Genomic DNA, 21,829 nt, shown 5'->3' with positions numbered 1-21,829 from the left:
ATGGAGCTAATCTGCCTATTTGCATGCCAGTTCAGTGGGGTTTTTATTTTCTACTGGGATCAGGAGATCTAGGAACACGGGGCAGGAGCAATCTAATCAGCCAATTTACAGCAGCAGTGAGATTAGGCCAGATGCTTTATTGCATGTGACTTATGGCACCAGCCGTGCGGATGGTAATAGCAGGAGATTTCAAACTCAGGTTGGCTCTTTGTCGGATGGCTTTAGCATAAAAGCACCTCCTTTGTCGTGTTGAGTGGAGTAACATACAGTATCAAGGTAGGGGGTTGCTGTTGTGGCTGGAAAAATGAATCTGGGCCACTGTCAGTCAGTCTTGGACATGTGGTTTTACGTCGCTGGTAGGTGCCACCAAGCAATTATAAGCAAGAAGGCACTAATTAATTAAATTAGTACCCAAAGCCCTCATAGGAAATTATGTTGGTTTGGTGGGAGGGATGATGGAGAAGTTTCTCCATGCTTATAACTGGTGAGGTTGTAGAGCAGTCATGACCTTGGTGTCTGCGTGTCCTCTGCAGCATGGGATGGCTCACATGGACCTTCAGGCTAATGACACATAATATATTTAAATGTGCTTTAAATTCCAGCAGACCATCCTGAAAGAGCAGGTTAGAGTCAGAAACTGGTAATAGCCTTTGACATGCCCATTTTAAAAGGAACGTAGCAGCCACATCTCCCAAGCATGACCATGGCTTAAAAACTGAAATTAATAGTATAAAATAGACATTTTTAATTTAAATTTATTTTTTCTTTTTGCACCAGAGTGATGAGGTTTTCATTGAAGTCTCCCAGACAATTCAGGGATGAATTCCAGAGCTTGTGTTTTTAAATGACAAAAAAAAAAAAATGTTAGGATGAATGGAAAGTTAAGTAGAAATCCCAAAGAAAACTGTCTAACATGATAGATGGCAGATGAGAAATGGTTATGTATATGTATTTAAATATATATAATGATAGCATGTGTTGATAATTTAAATCTTTTCATTTGCAGGAATGTCCATCATCACAAAACAGAAAGCTGGTTTCACCCAACGTCATTTCATGGATGATTGATGAGAATAAATCAAAAGAAACCTGGCCTGTGCTGCCCATGCAGTCCGTGATCCCCCAGCCCGGTGCCTATCACACCAAGCAATCATTGGCTAGCCATGGCTCAGGCAGTCTGGACAGAGCTTTTGCAGTACTTCCCAGCAGATTAAAAATTCAAGCAGCTTCAGCTGGCACCACATCTCCATCGGGTTCTCCCATCCCAGAGGCAAAGCCGTGTCAAAAGCAGAGGAAAGGGTTTTCCTCCATAACTATTACAGCCAGGCGTGTTGCTGCAGCCTCTGGTGAGCCAGCACGCGGAGACGGGGCTGTGCCAGAGCCCACCGCCGCCTCCCCCACCTCCAGAAAGGTCCATCGCTGGCCTCCACTGGGCCACATGAACAGAGATGTCTCTCTGCTGCCCACTTCTGAATCTTGCTCACGGTTAGCTGAAGAGCCACGGAAGAGGATTTTTGACCCTGGGGACAAGGAGAACAGCGTGGGTCTTCGAAGCAGCGAGGGGAGAAAGAAAGTTCCACCTTCCTTCGTCTCCTGTGTCCACCTCCAGGTTTCTCAGCAGTGTCCAAACACCATCTATTATTTAGACAAGTCTCTCGAGGTGTGCATTGGCCCACCTCGGATTAAATGCCAAAGAAGTCATAGATCAGTGTTGTCCTTCAATATAAATTGCAGTTCGTCTAGATTAACAGCAGATGGAGTAGATGGCATAGCTAATGGAGAGCCAATAGAGGAGATACTGAAGACAAAACTCCCAGGAGGAAACAAGACTCCACTCAGATCAAACTGGAGTGCAGGCTTGACAGAAAATAGGACAATTAATAAAGAGACCACAAACGGAGGCTCTTTGGGTAGTAAATACTCTTTGCAAAGTGTCTTTGTCTCTGAACTTCCAGTGATTGTGGGTATACCCAGAGGACCTAATAGCATAGTAACAACAAAGATAGATGAAGATAAGCAGCCTGCCAGCTATGACATCCCATTCTCTCTCCAGCTTCCTAATTCAAGTGATGAGGCAGGTAAGTAATTTCCATAAACCCCAGTCTGGTGGAGCAGAAGTTCAGGCTGGAACAGCCCCACCACAATGATTTCCTGTGAGCAGATAATAGTAATCCTTGCTTCTGCAGAGGCACGGTGAGTCAGAGCACAACCCAAACGTTTTCAGTTCCAGGACTACCATGAATATATTTGCCATGCTAGTGATGCATGCAGCTCATCAGATTATAGAGAAAACTCTGTGTTTTCTGCATTAAACCTCTAATTTTAACCATTTATAACTGTAACTTTTTATTATTCTCCCAGCAGCAAGCACTTAACCCCTGAAAATAATTAGGTCTTTTTTTTATGAGGGACGAATTTCAAGGTGTGAGATTAAGGAGACAGCTGCACTGAGCTTGGTTTTGTTCTCCTTGTGATTAAAAATTATAATTTACAATTTTTCCCTAGAAGGCTACAGTGATAAGCCCAGGTCTTTATAACTAACAGCTCCAGGTAAACCATTTGCAAATCTTTAACACATTTGTTTCAGACATCTCTAAGCATTTTGCAAACATAACATTTTCCTTGCAACATTGCTCTCAGGGCTGGGAAAGGTACCATGGGGATTGCTTTGTGCCCAGAGTGGTATAGCTCCTGCTGCACTGGGCTGTGCAGCTCTTTTACCATGCGCTGGGAAACAACAGCTGAGTTTATTGACATTCCAGGAAGGGAGGAAGGATGGGAAGAATGTCAGTGAGTGAGTCTGGTTTCTACCAAAACCACTAAGGTTAAACATACCCCTCCATGTATCCTGCAACCTTGGGCTATGTTTAATTGGAATAACCATGTTCTTCTACGGCCTTTTTGATCTAAGGGTCAGTATTTGAACATAAGCTACTTCCCAAGATCCATTTGTACCTTCATCTTCCCAGTGTGCAAATGGAAAACAAGATGAGGAGGTGTGTGCTGTCTCATGAGCTGGACAAGGTACAAAACCCAGGCTACATCATCCCTTTGCTCTGTGCTGTTCCTGCTGCACCCACTGTGTCATGCCTGAAATCGCTGGGACCGCTCTTTGTGGTCATTCAGATGCAAACACTGAGAAGACACTGCTTTATCCAGGGGTCTCTTGCTTGAACCTTAAAGGAAATCATCCATGGAGCCCGGATTTTCCACAGAGAAACCAGCAGTGTCAGTAAATCCAGCGCGAAGCCCGTCAAGGACAGCTGCTTGGGTCTGCAGGGTGAAGCACCCCTTGGGCTGGCTGCTGAAGAAAGCCCAAGAAAATAGATTTCCTGATGCTTAGAGATGTAATCCAGCTTGCCTGCTGCTCAAGGGGAGGTGGCAGACTGGGGGCAGGAGACCAACCAGTGCTAAAACAAGGAAGAAACGTGAAGGGGTGAGGGTTGATGAGGACCTTCCAGTCTGACACTGGTAAATTAAGGGTTTCAGCTTTGGATTTTGTTGTATACCATCCTAATTTCCAATAGCAATGTCCTGCTGAAGCTTCCATAGAAAGTACTGTGTGTTCAAGGCTTTGTCCAACACCATCTAAGGTCTACCTCAGATAGACCACAGAAACAAGGGTTAGAAACATCTCCCACCTTCCCTGAGCTTGGCAATACAGCAGTGGCCATGAAAGAATCACTTTTAGAAGAATTAGAAAGTGAAATACGATACAGCTCGTGGTTCCAGTTTTACTAAAAAGAGGAAATAAATGAGGTAACCAGCTGAGAAACACTGATTTTTTGAAAAACATTATTTCCACCATTTGTGTACCTAAGAATACAGGTGTAAATAACCAGGGGAAGTGTTACTTCTTAACTGCTTCCACCCTTTGTGTGAGCAATAATGGAGAATGTAAAGATATACATTTCTCTCCATCAGATCCTTTGTAATCTATAAGAAGGTGTTTATTCACCTTACTACAACTTTCCTGTGTGAAATCTGTACAGACAGCCCGAATAATGCCTCAAAACAACAGCCTTTCTCACCAGGATCCCCAAAGTAACGAGCTCTTGCATCACCATCAGCCATTAAATGCGACAGATCATGAGAAACCTAGTTGAGTGTGTGAGACATCCATGCTGCTCACTAAAATGAAAGGCAATTGGGGTGATTTTTAACCTGGGAGAAAATGAAAAAGCAAGTTCTCTTTATTTCTGAAAATGGGTGAGCTGAGGGAGAAGAGACATGGTCTCTTAGGTGTGATGTTGTGTTCTGGGCCAAATCTGGTCCAGTCCTACATGGATTTTTCCTGGACTAGTTTATCCTATCAAAGGTAAACTATAATGGGACAAGGTTCCCTCTGCTTTTTTTCTGTTTATAGAGCTCAAAATTACAAGATTACAATTATTGCAAGATGCTGCCCTAGGAGCACGGCGCAACCGCCCCATCAGCAGAGTCATTCACACCCTTAGAACATCCTCAATTCTTTCAGATATCTTTTCTTTCCTCCAAAGTTTACTAGCTCAAATCCTTTCCCCTCAGGCTTTTGGCCTGCTACATGTTTATGTGATGAAAACTCTGTGAAATGAAGTATTCAAAAAAGAAGGAAGAACTCACAAGGAAGGGGCAGTGAACAATTTTTGACCCAGTGTTAATACTTTTAACATAGTTATCTTACAGATGAGGGAACTGCAGAGAGTGCTTTGTCCATCACCTCTCTGATGACCCAGAAAGTTGGAATTTATGTTTAGTTTGCAGCTGTAAGGCAATACCTTCCTGCCAGCAGAAATACAAGTGGTAGTAGCATCACCGTGGTACAGAATAAAGGAGGGAGGAGAGGAAAAAAAGGGAGGAAAATTACTTTCAAACTAGACTTTTCTTCATGAAGTCTGTAAATGTAGTTTCCAGGATGTACAGGCTGCCTTACTGGGACCTGAAGTGGAATGAGCACCCAAAACGCTTCTCTGCTTTAGAGGTACTGGGGCCAGGTTTGCTGTTTCCTATAGGGTTGGTTGAGTTATGGCCCCTTCTGCTTCTTCATGTGGTGTCAGGAAATGATGACTCTACTTACACTATTACTCATACGAGTTCGTGTTCAAATCCAAGTATTCAAGACTTGGCTTTACATGGACCTGGATAACCTAATCTAAGGCCCTGCTTTCAGCAGGAGGTTGGTCCAGATAATCCCCAGAGGTATATATATTTCCACAATGTGCCACATATAAAAAGGGTGTTTTAAGCCTATTAATGAAATGTAAATCTTGATCTGGGCTCATGGATGGTAATTACACTTCGGAATCCAAATCTCTCCGATTCAATTAGCATTCAAAGCCACATTTCATGCTCTAGCATCCCAAGGATGGAATATGACCTTGGGATTTCATCACTGTGGACTGTATCTTCTACTGACTCCATTGCTTTGGGTACTTTGCTTCCATTATCTGGCAAGATACTGGACTCTAAGTGCTGGAAATCCATGTTATATATAGTCAGACTTGAACTGCAGGAGGATGTGGAGTCATAGGGCATGATTAATAATGAGTGGCCAGCCTTTAAACCCCTTGGGCAGTTTAAGGAAGGTGTACCTGCTAATGTGAATGCCCGCTGAGAGCCACACAACCCACCTCAAAGATACAACGGAGGGTAAGCCCAGGCCAAGCTCCATGAGGTCCTTGTCACAGGTGATCGATGTGCATCACCCTGCCTTTGGTCATGGCTTTTAACAAGCTGTCAGAACTTGCTAACGCTGCTTTTAAGTGAATGCTGCAATTTCCTTTACTGTCTGTAGCTGATGTCTCATAAATACAAGGTAAGTTAAAAATGAAAAGATCACTCTTGTTTCTGCTGAAGACAGGAGCATTTTTAATCTTAATTTCTCACCTACCTTTCATGAAATATATATTCCACATGAATATCTAGTTTTCCATCCATCTTTTGCAATATATTGCCTGCCAGGTTCTATGCTGAATTATTAAAATGGGGCAAAGAGAAGAAAATGGGACAACTTTAAATTCATTTGGACCTCTTGATTAAACAATATCATCACTTCACTATGAAAGATTATAAATCTGAATTGATGTATAAGCTTAATCGTAAATGTCCTGACGCCTGGGCGCCTTCACAAACATCAACTGTGTTACAAGAAGATGAAATAATTTCTGCCAACACATCAACTTTTATAACATCTACACTTTTTCTCTTTTGTTTCTGTGCTGAAAACTACTGGGAGAAACATGAACCTGTTTTGGGTGGAAGGTGCTGCGCTGACTCCTGCATCTACCTATCTACATATCCCACATCAGCATCTGTGTTGAGATATAGAAGATTTGAAGGGAGGGTGGGAGGAGGTGACAAAAAGGTGTCTCAGGAGTCAGAGTGGTATGTAAACTATCCACAAGCAAGGAGATCAGGATTATGACGTATGCATGAGTCAGCAATGGAACGTGACTATGACATGATGGTGATGGTTGGGACGGTGGCAGTAAGCGTGGGTGCTGGGAGCCAGCACTGCACTGCCAGCATCCCTTCTGCGGGATGAAGCACTCTGGAAGGGGAAAGTGACATTTGAAGTGCTGAACAAGGCAGATCAGAGAGCTGGGACTGTGGCTGCTTATGCTTTTTCTCAAAGAGAATGGCAGGTGACTTGAAAGCATAATTTGCTTAACTGAAGGAACCCAAGACAGTGGATGGGGAAAACTAGTGATGGGATCTGGGCTTTTGGGGTGGTGAATGGCCCCAGGTGGTTACAGACTTCTGTCTCCTCCTTAAGCAAGAAATATGCAACAAGTGCTGAAGGCAGCAGCATATTTACTAAGTGGTAAACAACTAGACTTTAATTTGTTTCAAGAACTATTATAATTTGTGTGTGTGTGTATGTACATACAAGCACACTTCTACTGGACTAAAATCAGAACAGCTGGATCTGTGGGATTTTGACATGCTGCTACCTGCAAAGCCAAAGAATGTTTTCATTTGAAATACACACTGAAAAAACCCCAGTATTTAGACCTTTGTTTTTAAAGAAAATATCTGAAGGTCACCTTTAAACTAGTATGGACTCATGGTAATCAGGATAGGCTAATGTAGGCAATCTTAAGACTAAAGACATACTAAAGAGAGTAGGCACTCCTAAGACTAAAGACTAAATACTAAAGAATTTACTTTCAATTACTAAATAACATTTGAAATATTGCAATGAATGAATGTGGCCCATAGGATGTTCTCACCTCATCTTCTGTTCATGGGAAAGTCACCACACAATAACCCAGAGTACAAGGTTTGTGTGTGTGTTTAAATATGAGTGTATATATATACACACACATATGAACAGGATATAATTAGACGAAAGCTGTTCCTTACAATGTGGAATTTATTGTATAGAAACTTGAGTAGCTACAGCTGATGGTAATTAACTCCCCAGCCTGAGAATGTGCACAGCAGTAATGATGGTGAAGACAGGAGAAATGTGAAATATGGCACAGAAGATTTTACTTTAGCTTGCACCTGCTAAGTGTGAGGAGCCAAATCTTCAGCTGATGTCAACCAATAGAAATATCCACCTTCAGAGGAGTGACACTGATTTACATCAGCCAAATATCTGGCCAGAGACAGTACTGACTTGGCATTATGGATGTACCAGCTGGTGCTGACTTGTTAAGAACAAAGGATCACATGCCAAAAAGCCCATTAAAAGGACCCCCTTTGATGTTTCACTTCATCTGGTATAGATTTAAAATGGAAGAGGTTGTCAATTTTCCTTAGTCTAGACGTTTTGTGTCATTGGGTCTGTGTCATGCTGCAAAGCAACCTTCATGTACTATGTGAGATGCTGAGAAAACTGAGGACTCAGTGCTTGCAGATGTTGAAGCTTTGCTGAGGAATTGATAATCCTTAGCTACAAGTGATTCTGGCAGATGCTGCTGGCCTCTAAGACAGATCTCAACTGGTATGATGGGCAGAAGGAGTTGTCTCTCTTTATTTTGGAGGTTTTAAACTCATTTTAAAAGGAAGAGGATACCTCCTCTTATCTGGAAGGTCTTTTTATGGAGTATCAAGCTCTTGAGCATTGCTCCTTGTTTTTAACACCTGCTGCCAGTTTCTCCAAACAAAGGAAGTGGTGATAATGCTCATCAGGTATAAGAGGGGAAGTAAGGGAGCTGGGTGGAGAAGTGCTCCTTCTTACTGTGGTCATTTAGAAAGGCTACAGGACTCAGAAGAGCAATGTGGCCTTCTGCTCTGTCATACAGATGCACAGTCACTGTTGGAGGTCGCAAGCAACAGATGGAAGCAAGAGGAGACGATGGTCGAGGTTGTGTAAGCTAAAGCTGACCCTAGGCTAGTTTTCAATGATTTCACTGGTGATTTGGTGGCACTGTGATGTCACAGTGACCCTGGCTTTATTGAGAGCACTTGTATTTTCCTCTGGTGTTAGTTTTTCTCTGTGTTTTTAGGCAACAAGCGGCCACAGATGGTGGGGGAGTGGTTGTTTTTTGGTTTTGTGGGGGGTTTTGTTGGTTTTCACTCATTTAAGGGCATGGCTGTAAAATAATTTGGCAGGAGTTGAAGGAAATGCCCACCTTCAGGAAGGTGTGCCTTGTGCTGATTAGATGCTTGGCTGCTTGCTATGGGGCGTTGCAGTGGAATCACTGGGTAGCAGTGCCAGAGTTTCCATAGAAGACAGAAGGATGTCTGCCCTGTTAACGATGCTGTAGACAGCAGTTCTCTGAGTGAATCTGATAAATTAGAATTATTTTTCCCAAGATGATCCCAGCTGATTTGCCTGACCCAAATTAAAGTTAGGGTCTCCTTGTTTTGGCATGTGAGAGTAAAGGGTTTGATTTTCCCCCCATCATTCTCTTCAGGGTCGAGGTTTCTCTCTTGAGGTGCCAGAGTTGGTAAAAATGTGAGATAATCTGAAGGGAAAGACTCGAGGGGGCAAGTTACTCGTTAGCACTCAGGGCAAGCAGGGGAGAACTGAGTACCAGCATCATTAAAATGATGATTAAGAGAAAGAAATGGGCTGTGTGGATTCAGCGACTGCATTATGCCATTGGAGTAGAGGACCTCATTTTCTCCTCATTCACACCTAGTTTAAACTGGGAGCAACTTTTCTGCAGTCTGTGAAATGAGTACTTGGCTGGGTCTGGCTGTGGTAAATTATCAGAAAGAGTTGAACAACTAGGTGTCTTCCACATGATGAGAATACCAAGTGGTCCATGCATTTTTTTTACCCTGTAAATCACCATTTGAATGTTCTGAATCATCCTGCATATTGTTGTTTTTTTTAAAAAAGTCCCACTGCATCAGATTACTCCTTGAGTCACTACAATAGTGCCTGATAGCTTCCAGCATAATGTCCTTGAAATGCAAACACGGATGTGGAACTCTGAGGTTCCTAACGTGGCTGTTAGGGAGAATGTGTAGTAAGTGAAGCAGCAAATTTCAAAGTATTTTCAGTAACCATTTTCGTGGTTCTTAAAATGAACAGAGATCTTTTGAGCCTAAGAACCAGTTTGCCTGGGAGTTTTGGGCTTGTTAAAGACATGTCTTTGGTATAACGTGGCCAAAAAGGCATGACAAAAAAACCTGATGATTCAAGGCTTGAGCCTAAAATCTAAAACTGATTATCTTCAATGGGAAAATAATTACCAGGTGCTTGACCAACCTCCAAATTATGAAAGGCTTAATGAAAAGGGATTTTTTTTTTCCTTTTATCCTGTCCCAGCACATAGGAAGCAAGAGGGAAATATGTTATTCTCCACCAGCTGGGTATTGGGAACTCACTGGTGCAAGCAGTCCAATCAAATCCCATGGGTGGATTTACACACAAACACACATCCACTAAAATCTTCTGCAGCAATAATACACTGTCATGATTCAGAGTGTAAGATGATCTCCTGCAGGTGCCAGGCAGGAACATTTCTGGTGCAGTCATTGCAAATTACGCTCTTGTTCCACCAAGCCTCTCCGCGCGCAGTCGGGGTCGGCGCGTCACATCCTGCCCTCAGCAGCGTGTGGCTACCCCTTAGCTCCCTGAAATAAGTGGATTTGGGTTATTTAACATCAAGAGAGATGATTGATTAATTATTTGCGAAGTGTTTGGAGAAAATAGACACTCACCACAGAGGGGACTTATTGTTAGGGGCTGCTGATTAGCTGCGTTAGGGGATTGTTTGCTCTGAATCAAAGTGTTGGACTACACTCTAATTTTGCCAAAAGCCTTCTGTAAACAAGCTGTTTCTTGACATCAAGAGGCTCTTCCTTCTTTGGACTTGATTATAGGTTTGAAGCCTAGCAGCTCTTAGGTACACTTGATAAGCTTTCTCTTTTTAAATGATTGCAACTTTCTGCAGTCAAATGTTGGCTTTTGCAAAAAAGGAAAGCATCTTCCTTCTGAGCAATGTGTCCACAGCTGTCTATGTCATTAAAAAAACCCAAAAATGACCCAAAGCCCCAAAAAGCTAGTTTGAAATAAAAGGTTTTTTTGTTGAGGATAATTTTTTAATCTTAGCTTTCAGCCTGAGGTGCTATTGATACAGCTGAGGTAATTAAGCCTTATCCTCACCAGGTAGGACCATTTGCAGAAGCATTAGTATAGGTACAATGGCATGTTCACCAGGAGTAGCATTGTGACTGATTCTTTTGGTTCAGATTTCCAAACTTGCCTCTGCTCTGGGTCTTGACAGTTCTGGGAATGGAGCAGAGGACATGGCCCAGCCCTGTTCTTCAGTATCTAGCCCCAGTTTCTTTTACTGAAAGATAAATCCAAGACCTTGTTAAGCTTTGTATTTTGGTTAGGGAGCAGGAAAGGAACTATTTTACTGTCAGGAGTTTTTGCAATTTGAATAACTTCCATGGATGCTAATGTTGAATGGTGGCTGATGCTGCCTCTTGCAAATGAGCTGTGTGACGAGATCAGATAGCAGTTAGGGACATAGGTCTCACTGCTGGTCAGAAATTTTAGTCAAACTCTGATTTTTGTTGTACTCTGGCTGCAGCTTGTTGACTAATCAGTCATCAGAAGTGATGTCTTTTCCTTGGCAGTGATCTGAACAATAAATTACCCGTCCTACCTTCCATCCCTTGGCAAACACTGGAATAACTAATAATATTGTCATTGCTCTCAGTGTTTCCATTTTTCTGTGTTACCAGGCTGTTGAGATGATGTGGTCTGTTTACTTATATCTAAGATTGTATGGCTTAGGAGTGGTAATACTTGATTCATGATAGGAATTGAGTCATCAGTCTTTGTCATCAGGAGGCTGGAGTCTTGGGTTGGATTATGGGTTGCTGCCTGCCTGCTTGAGGCACGTGTGGGCTCTGTAAAACCTATGCCTACATATCCCTGGGTCTAAAGTCTTCTTTGGCAGGGGGGTTGGATCTGATGATCTCTTGAGGTCCCTTCCAACCCCTATGATTCTGTGATTCAGTAAAGTTTGAAGAAGGTAGAATTCCCTTGTATTTAAAGAACACTAATTACCGGTCCTCTCTGCTTGGGGTATTGGCAGTGTCAGCTCCCATCACAGAGGTCTGGGAGAGCTCAGCATCCCAGGGCACAGGGCTTTTATTAAACTTAAAAGGAAATAAAATCAAAACCCAGCAGGTGGTCTATATTGCAAAGCCTACTTACAGTGGTGATGTCTGATCTCATTAACGACACGCAGTGAATCAAGGCTGTGTGTCTCCTTCCCTGGCCGCCTCTCCTCAGGCTTGCTTGGTGGTCGCAAAGGATTTGTAGCGTTGCCTCTGTTAAAATGATCTTTGGCCACTTTCAATGAAGCCCTTTGTCAGAAATCCACAGTGAGATGCTAGGACCAGGGTTGCATAAAAGTATGAAAAGCTGCATTATCCTGTTGTAAAGCGAAACGAGGAGAAAAAAGTACAAATTCACAATGGAAAAGGGTATTTTTGCCTGAATTGCCCGTGTTTCAAGGAAAGGCGAGTTTAACCTGCTGTAATGCAGGGTCACTTCCTGTTAGCAAAACCCCCTGAAGGGAGAGGGAAGAAAATGTAAAAAGATACTTTACAGTAAGACAATATGCTCATTTTACTTTGAGATCAAGGATTCTTTTTAAGGGGAAAAAAAAAAAAAGCAGCTTTTGAAAACCTACCCCCCCCTGTATTACAGGGTATTTTAAACTCCTCTGATATCATATGGTTTTCACTAAGTCGTCATTTAAAAATTGAACTGTTGTCTTTTTCTTTCTTGCACAGGGCAAAAATGACTCTTCTCTGAATGTAATTATGATTTGCTTCCTTAAAATTTTTTCCCCTATAAGCAGCAGAACTTTTACAAGTCGGATCTGCATTAGCTGAATTGTATTCACGGACTCATTCCGCTTTCTGTCTCTCTGAGGTTTTGTTCTGTATCTCCCCAAGCATTACACTTGCGTGTCTTTGTTCATTAGTTTTAAAGCCTTTCTTCAGCTGGGATAATAGAAAAAACATCTATTGCTAGTCATCCAGTTGCAATTCTAGCTATTCGCAGAGGGACATATATATTTCAGGCTTGGTGCGTGGGGACTTAGATATACAATTCCAGATAGCCTTAATGAGAGTAGCAGTCCTAATTCCCCACACAGTATATTAAAAACTGATCCAGAATGTCCAGAGCAGAGCTCTGTGATCTTACCTTTAAGCACCTTTGCTTTTTGAATTTGTTTTATTTTTTTAATATCATTTGCATCTGTATTTGTTAATTAATTGACAGCTGCTTTGAGAATGAGGGGAGTTGCTCGTTGGAGCCCAGCTCTGGTTTGCTTTGCTGTGTTTTCCTGGGGATTGGCTGTGCCTGGGTGTACCTTTTGTATCCAAAGGTTAATTCAAGAGGGAGTTGGAGGAAACAGTTTACCAGATTGGCTCTGTTGTTATTCTGATTGCCTTCGAGTTTAGACAAGACCAAGGCACACCTTTTTTTATTGCCTTCATTAACTAAATAAAATCAAATCAAATCCCCACCATGCTGTGAGTCTAACGAGGATTCAGATTTAGTGATAATATAGTACAAGATCTGAGGAAGACACTTTTCATGCAGAAAGGATGCAGCTTTTTGATACCTGAATTTCACAAGGAGCAGGGTTTTTAAAATCTTTCTTACACATTCTTTTGTTGTTAGAAAATACAGCTACCACCTTTTCTTTTTCTTTTTTAATTTAAACCCCTGTTCCTTGTTTTGTTCATACTTTCATTTTCTCTCTCCAACCTACACCTGTGTGGGGTTCCCCAGACCTTAGGGGCAGAATGCTACTGGTGGCATGTCTTTTGGCAGGGAAGGGATGCAGCACTGTCTCCATTTGCACTGCACATAAGAAAATTCCAAGGGCTTAAATCTCAGCCCTTGAAGGTTACTGTACTTACACTTGGAAGCCAATATCCACAAATAGCTAGTTTGGTAGTTAGGAGTAAATGGAGTGTGAATACTCCAGGCAGCTCTTCTTTCTTTTGTTCAGATCCATATTGTAAGATGTCAGGGAGATGTGACTTACAGACAGCTCCCTAACTCGCTCTGGTCTCCAACTGTCTCACGCTGCTGCCTTGGAGCCCGTTTTCAGCACCCTGACGATTCGTTCTGCAGAGCTGGATGCCAGTGCCCAGCAGCAGTAAATCACCTCTCCTGGGGACACCACAGTGGTTTGAGCACTCTGGAAAATCTCAGTGAAGAAGCTGTTGGGCTTCACCACACACACATTTATTGCACAGACCCTTTCTTGATATGAAGGCAAATTATCTCCTACTGTGATGGTTCCTTGGATAAGCAGAAACTCTTCTCTCCTTTGCACTTTCTCTTCTCCTCTCTGCTTTCTGCTGGCCAGTAAATTGTTTTAATTTAAAAGACAATTTAAAGACATAATCTGTTTTCCATTCAAGTTGCTTCTGTGGTTTACCTCCCCTCTTTTCCCCCCTCCACCCTCCCGTCCTTCTCGTATCTTGGCTGCCTTCATGAAAAGACTTCCTTCTCAGCTGCTCTGCAGTTACTAAATGGTACCTGCTGCTTTCTTCATCTTCTCCTACCGTGCTGCTTGTTTCTACCTCCTCCCACAAGCACTCTTGGATGTCTGTGACCCTGTTAATCTGTCCCAGTGTTTTTTCCCCTCTGTATGTCATGAAGCATTTGTAGAAACACGGTGTATCACTGCAGGTAGGGGATCAGTTGGGGAGTGAAGGAATAGATCACTGTATATGCATGAGCTCCAACTGAGTGTATGTACAGAATTGAGTCTTTCTGGTTGGCTGAGAGCATTTGAATCAAAACTATTTTCATCCGAGAAGCGAGCTGAGTTTTGACAAAAGATAAGGCAAATATTTGAAATGTGTGGAAAAAAAAAATAAGCTATACCAGAGAGAAGAGTGAGAGCTTGGATGCTAGCCTAGAATTTGGGAGCTCTGTATGCACTTCCTTGATTTGACCAGATTTTCTGCATGGCTGTGGAATTGCTTAGAATGGACTTTCTCTCAGAGTTAATGAGAAAAAAAGTTAATTCTTCTGTCTGTGGTTAGATGGGGCCCTGGGCAACCTTGTGTAGCTCCAGGCCTGGAGGTTGGTGTCCCTGCCTGTGGCAGGGGGGTTGGAGCTCTGTGATCCTTGGGGTCTCTTCCAACCCAGACCAGTCTATGATTCTATGCTGATCTTCAGGGATCCTTCACTAGAGGATCTCCTTAGAAGATGATTCTTTCTCCTTGTATGGGCAATCCACTTCTCAGAAAGAAATGCAGAATGTTTGAAGAAACATAAGAACACTGGGACAGGTCACGGATGTTCATGAGTTCTTGTGGAAGGAGGTAGAAACAAGCATAAGCTTTCTGATCTGTGGGGTAGGGGAAAGCCCTGGATGCTGTACCTTACTGCCTCTGATTGCCTCAGAAGCACAGGATGATCAAAAGGGAACACAAACCATTCACGTCACTGCAATGTGTAGGAGACCATGGTTTTGTGGCAAAGAATATTTCTCCTCTATTGTGAGTGGATTAAGGGTTGGCAAAGTGAATTGAAAACTTCCCACGCCACACTGCAGGATCTAATTTTACTTAATGGCTATGAGATAAGGAAGTGTCTAACATGACATGGCACGGCAGCCTGTCCCAAGGAATGGATCAGAGGAGAAAAACGCCTCTAATCTTGGTTGAGGCCAGAAGGAAGATGCTGGAAAGAAGAGGGGCAGCTGCTGAGAGTGGGTCAGCAAAGGATTGTGGGGCCACTTTTTAGAAGTGTTTGTTGTGAAACACCAGTGGTTATTAAATGTCTTAAGTCAGCAACAGAGAATGAGTCAAGCCCCACCTGGATTTTTGGTTTTATGGTTCGGTCTGAAACCAGTTGCTTGGGGGGGGGGGGGGGTGTTTAACCTTGTGCCACCCAAATCTCATGGCTGCCTCCTTTCAGACTTTTTTTGATAGCTATTGGTCACTTCCACCTACATAAATCTTCAGGTCTCAGGTCAGCCTGTGATTAGGACTCCCAATAGGTGATTTATGCATATTATAAAAAAAAAAGAGGAGCAGAGTCATGCTGTGTGTTGGGCTGTGTGGGAACCTGCTTCCCAGGGACCACTGCTGTGCAGTTCATGAGGGTGTAAAATAGTTCCCATCTGCTCCTTCTTTCTTCCCTTCCTTGCTGATCCTTGTGCCCTTTCCTTGCTCTCCCTAGTTCTTTGGATTTAATTTCCTGGTTTCTCCTTTTTCTTCTCTGCCCTATCCTCTCCTCTCCTCTCCTATCCATCTCTACCTTTAAAACTCTGCCTAAAATGCACCTTTGGAAAAGAGACACCTCTGAGCATATTTGCCCACACTGTTTTCTAGGGTTTTGCTGGCAGTAATTGTGGTCAGCATGAGTTGCCTTTGAAGGCTTGTATAGCAGGGAGCGTACCCAGCTAGCTCTGTCACTTTTGATGTGGCAGCATCCTGCAGTTGTAGCTGCTGTGCAACATCCTTCTCATCAAAACAATTTCAGGGGAAAGCGACTCTTGTACAAACCAGACCTTTTTGCTGCTGGTTCTTGCTGTGGCTTTGTACACAGGTAGAACAGGACACAAGAAATATTGGGAGGTGGGAGATGTTTCCATGGAAAGCCACCTCACTACAGAGAGGTTAAAACCTTGATTCTGAAACTTCTCAGACCTCGGTTTTCATCGCACCCACCACTGGATCCCTAAATATAATTATGACTAGGTTACCCTATCTAAAATGTTCCTCTGGAATCATAGAATCACAGACTGGTCTGGGTTGGGAGGGACCCCAAGGATCACAGAGCTCCAACCCCCCTGCCACAGGCAGGGACACCAACCTCCAGGCCTGGAGCTACACAAGGTTGCCCAGGGCCCCATCCAACCTGGCCTTGAACACCTCCAGGGATGGGGCATCCACCACTTCTCTGGGCGGAATGAGAGATCAGACAGACATGTAGGATAACTTTTTTGGCCAGAGGCATCTTGACTCCCTCCACACTGCCCGTCAGACTGTGTGTATATCCTTTAACATGGCAGTTTATGTTTATGAAGAGTATCCCCCTATGATGGTGTCCATCGGTAACGCTGCAGTACAGCAGCACGATAACATTTGTATCAGTTACAAACTTTCACATGTTTGGCTGAAAGCAGTTTGGCAGGAAAATAGAATTATGAGAACTAGTGGGCTGAGAAGAAGAATGTTCCCATGTAATAGAATTTGGGGTTGTTTTTTCTTTCCTGCTTTTTCACAGGAACACAAATGCTGCCGGGAAGCAAAACGCAGAGATGCACCACGGGCAGGAGCAGTGCAGTGGCCTCTGGATCTCTTTCAGCTCCAGAATCCAGAAAAGTAATCACTGGTGCTACTGATGGCTCATCAAACAAGAGAGATCCCTCCAAAGGCACCTCCAAAACCAAAGAGATCCAAGCACGTGGAGTCCTAAAACCAAAAATGTCTGTCCCCAGCAGAATGTGCAATAGAAAAGCTTCGTCAAGAATCCTCTCAGAAGAAAATGTTCACAGGCAAAACCAGCTCCTAAAAAGTAAGGTACAAATCCTACTGTGGTTGTTAGGAATATGGTTTCAATAATAAGATGAGATCAGTCTCAGAGAAAAAAGTGAAATAATGGAAAGTCAGCCCATTTTTGTCCAGCTTTAAGTGCTGAGTATGAGTCATCTGGTGGGAGATCAATCAACTAAGCTGACTGTATACATTGCTATGGTTAATAGAAAACAAGATTAAAATGAGAAAGATTCAAGTAGATTCAAGAAAATTAGATTCAAGAAAACCTTGAAAAAACATTACAGTTGTGGCGTCAAGCATTCCCAGAAATACCAGAAATGAGGTTATTTTTACAACCTTGCTCTGATACCCTGTTACCTTTCTTTCACTTCTGCAGTTTGGTCTTTAGGGTGGTGGGGTTTTTTGACATGACAGCCTGAACTATGTTTCTATGACTTTCTAACTATGTGGTGCACAGGTTTGCCATGAAATGCTTCATTTGGAGAGGTTACCTTGAAGAAGAAAAAGCAGAGATTTAAGAATTGATTATTAACAAGGGTTCAGCATGTAAAATGTCCTTTCTTCTAGTTCAGCATTTGTTTGGATGTCTTAATTCCAATATGTATTCAGGTAGCTGAAGTGGAGCTGACACAAGCAGCTGTATTCATGCCGAAGTTCTTTTGCAGAAGACAACTGAGAGATACTATAGGCTAATTTGGCTTTTGCATCAATAGGTTTGCAAGAAATTTACTTCAAGAATACGTTAAAAATCCTATAATGGCCTTTATTCTTAGAGCATTTTTTTCCTTATAGATATTTTTGTAGGCAAATAGGCAGAACTTTTTCATTACTGACTGTAAAGCTACTGAACATAACCCCTGTTCAGATGAGATAAGCCAAATTTCTGCTTCCACTGCCATGGCACTAACTGGGAGTAACTTAGTTTTACAGAAGCGAAGCGTCTGCTGAGATCTCTCAAAGATCAAATTAAGCAGCACCTCTGTGAACCCAGCTTATCGAGGAGTTTAATTTCATGTTCACAGGTTTTAAGTTTTTTCTCCCAAATGTTAACAAGGACAATATTCACCAGGAAACACAGTTCAGGCTTTTATAAGGCAAATGTACCCAAACACAGATCACTTTAATATTTCTTTAACTACAATATAATATGTACAATATGTCATAAAGAGGAAAATATTTTAAGTTTATTGTAACCAAAAATTGAAATAAAACAGTAATGGGCTTTATTCCCAGATATTTAGTTCTAGAAATCAAATTATTTGGCAAGGAAGAAGTACTCCAATGTGACTTTTCAAAATAGTTCATATGGAGCTCTTCCGAAGTTCCTTTGTTAGTTTGGATTGTAATTCTGTCCTCTAAATGAGAATCTCTTCAGCTCTGAGTTTTGAGCACACAGCCTCTTTTGGTCCTAATTTGCGCAGGGAGTAGCGGTCGCAGAGCATTGAAGTGTAATTGTAAGTGTAGAAAATAATCTTCCTTTCTTTTTGTTCTTTCTCAATGGAGGACTGTGTGACTCGCTTCCATAGCAATGCACTATAATGCATAGCAACCTTTTGTTTATTATTTCTTTCATGGCATCTTTCCACTGGCTAACGAACATACAGAAATGATAGAAAGCAAAGGATATTATCAGAAAAACAAAGGAACCCAAGAGTAGTGTTTATGAAGGGCTCGGTGTGCTCCCAGAGAAATGGTATGTGATTAAGGTCCATAACAATATGTTATTTCCTACAATACACGCAGTAAGTTGGAAGGAACTCAGACCGCGTGCCGCGGCGCGATGCCTGTTGATTTCCGTGATGCAACTGGGAAGTGAATCCCAGCAAAGGGAGCTAAGCATCCAGGCGGCTTAATTCCTCTTCGCTGCGATGTCTGGCTTAATGTGAAAGATACTCTGGGTGTCACAGGGCACTGAGTAGCACCTATGATTAGATTTGATCTACTCTGCTTAATGAGGCCTATTAATAATACCTTGGCGTTCTTATTTCAGAAATTGCCCTCTATGTCTAATGAGGTGGAGAACCCAATAAAAAATTAACCATGCACTCTTAATGAACTTTTAAATCTCTCCAAGGTGATTATGAATTCTGCGGTTCAAGTGACAAAGTAATGGAGCACGAGGAGGGGGACGAGCGGGAGCGCGCCGGCAGCGCAGCGCTGTACGCGGCTCACCCGCCAGATGTTACTCGGGAGGGAAACGCCACGCTCACCCAGCCAGAAACCAGCTCCCAGCCTCAGAAAACTCTGCCAGCCCAGCGGACGCTGCGGGTAAAATATCACTTTGTTGTTCTTAATATGGAGCTTGGGTTGAGTTTTTTCCTTTTTCTTTCTTTCTTCTTCCTTTTCCCTGGATGGTGTTTGCTTCCTGGGAAGTGACTGAAGTCACAAGTTGATATTTTCTTGATTTTTTCCTCCTTTCCAGTGAAGTTTTGGTAGCTTGCTTGGCTGGATGGATGTAAAAGCTCCCCATTCTATGCCCCACCTGCCATTCCTGCAGAGGAGCATGGTAAAAGTTTAAAGATTCACAGATTTCCCCTAAGACACCTTTGAAATTGTACCTCAGAACTCTGAATTTCCCAAATGCTTGTGACATCCAGCACTGTGAGCAGCAGCTGTAGGTGCAGCCATGACCACGGGATGATACCAAGCGCCAGCAGCAGATGTGTTTCTCTGTTCAGCCTAGAGAAAAGAAGGCTGAGAGGGGATCTTATTTATAAACACTAATATCTCAAGTATGGGATGCAGGGGGAAATGGGCAGCCCCTTTTCAGTGTCCGTGGGGACAGGACAGGGGGCAATGGCTGCGAGTTGGAGCACAGGGAGTTCCACACCAATATGGGGAAGAACTTTTCCCCAGTGAGGGTGAGGGAGCCCTGGGACAGGCTGCCCAGGGGGTGTGGAGTCTCCTTCTCTGGAGAGATTCCAGCCCCATCTGGACACTGACCTGTGCAATATGAGCTGGGGAGATGCTTTGGCAGGGGCATTGGAATGGATGATCTCTGGAGGTCCCTTCCAACCCCTGTGATTCTATGATTGTGTTTTCCTGCCTTCTCCTCCGGCATACATTGCAGACTGGTCTCTGGCCCTATCTTCTGTCCCAAGACATTCCTCGAAGCTGAAGCAGCCTTTGACTGGAAAATGTTTTCTTTTTGGATCACCCATGAATACATCCATATGACAATCAAAATAAACAGGGAAACTTGTGAGCTGTCAGTGACAAGCTGCTGCAGCGATGGGGTGAGACAAGGAAATAGGCAAAACATCAAAAACTTGATTTTTTGGATAATTGGTAAAAATATGTCATTTAAAATCTTTTGGATATCTTTTCTGAAAGTTTGAATGGCTCTTTCAGAAATTCTCCTCTGTCTGAACTGGAAATTTCACACCAAGGCAGCTTTCTAACAGCGAAAGACAGACAGTTTGCTAATTCTCCTACAGAGGAACAATGATTTTCATTGATAATCTTTTACTGAACCCAGTTAGACACACACACCACATGTTAATTTATTTTTTCTTCCTTAAAATGAAGAGGTTTCTCTGTTTCCTTTAGGAATCTCTAGAAATCCATAAGCCTCAGTTCATTTCTCGCTCACAAGAAAGGCTGAAGAGGCTTGAACAGATGGTCCAGCTGAGGAAAGCCCAGCAGAGCGATGCTCCCGCGAGCGGCCGAGGAGCGCTTCCTCCTCGCAAGCTTTCCTCAGCCTCCACTTCAAGCAGAAAAAGGCAATACACCATTCCTCACCCACTCAGTGGTAAGTTGGATTGTGACCAGCTACAGGTCTGTAGCTGGCGTGCCACATGCATAGTATTTCCATGCTAACTATGTTGAAAACCCTGACACCCCCTGCCCCATGCTCCTGTTTCATCCCACCAGTGCTCCAGCATCTGTCCTGATGCTCAAAGCAGGATGTCTCTGAAGCACAGAGGTGGGTTAGTGGGGATGAGGCATTTTCATGATCTGTGGCAGTTGGAAGGAGCCTTCCTTGGGGACCTTTTTTCGTTGTCATGTGCAGTTGTGTTCTTCAGCAGGGTGCAAGCTGCTCCTAGTTGTAGAAGTGATAGCAATAAATGTCATTTCATACCTCACAGCAAGACCAGGTTGGGGGGAAGAAGTGATAGGTTAGAGGGACAGGTGGGATTTGGGAGTAGGAGTCCAAATCTGGTCTTGTCAGCAGCATCAGTTGTGAACATGACACTTGACTCTGGAAGCCCTCAGCTGTGAAAGAACTCTTGCTTGTCTGCCCAGCAACTGTGTGCAGTGCATCTAAACTCTATGATTTCCTAATTCAAGTTGATTAGGTTGTTTTATTATCCTAGTGGTGAACAGACCCAATATCCAGCAAGTAAAATAGATCTCTGAGAAGCACCTTCCCAGCTCTGTCCCAATTGCACCCCTCTGTAAATTACTTCTGAACAAATTACTTCCAGGTTTTGTTTTTCATTTTACATATATATATATATATATAAAATTACAATCTGGATGTTAGTTAATTCACTAAAGAAAAAAGATTTATTTGATTAATTGGCATTCCTCTTTGCATTTTGGTTTTAAATCTGTGGCTGTTTGAAGCCACATTATTCTACTGAAAAGTAGATCAATTGAAAACATAAAACAACTAGACAGGTGACCTGGAGGAAGCAGGAAAGAAAATCTTTGTCTTCAACACTGGGAAACGTGTATGTTTTTTGCTCCTGGGGAATGTGATTGTGTGCAGGAAAGCTGGGTGCAGCCCTCATCTTGGGGGTCTCACCATGCTTTGCATTAGAGATTCCCAATTTCTATCACCCCATCCACGCTGGTTGTTGTGGTATGACACTACCTTACATCAGGTAGGTGATGGGTTTTTGTAAGAGCTAAATAGGCACAGGTAAACAAAGCACAA

At 42.9% G+C, this 21,829-nt stretch overlaps 1 protein-coding gene across 1 annotated transcript in view; it reads left to right on the top strand.

Annotated features, from left to right (window-relative positions):
• LOC311192729 ((E2-independent) E3 ubiquitin-conjugating enzyme FATS) overlaps positions 1-21,829 on the top strand; it is a gene marked incomplete at its 5' end in the record, with an annotated part of 72,220 nt that overhangs the window by 38,783 nt on the left and 11,608 nt on the right. Inside the window, 4 exons of the mRNA XM_084265289.1 lie at positions 1,007-2,078; positions 16,676-16,966; positions 19,022-19,215; positions 20,497-20,698. Of these exons, the coding sequence (XP_084121415.1) occupies positions 1,007-2,078; positions 16,676-16,966; positions 19,022-19,215; positions 20,497-20,698 (1,759 nt within the window). The remainder of the gene's footprint in view (positions 1-1,006; positions 2,079-16,675; positions 16,967-19,021; positions 19,216-20,496; positions 20,699-21,829) is intronic.

This window comes from Gallinula chloropus (genome assembly GCF_964237585.1).
Source record: "Gallinula chloropus genome assembly, chromosome: 5".
Lineage (NCBI taxonomy): Eukaryota > Metazoa > Chordata > Aves > Gruiformes > Rallidae > Gallinula > Gallinula chloropus.
Note: the sequence above shows the minus strand (reverse complement) of the source record. Positions and strands in the feature narration are given on the sequence as shown.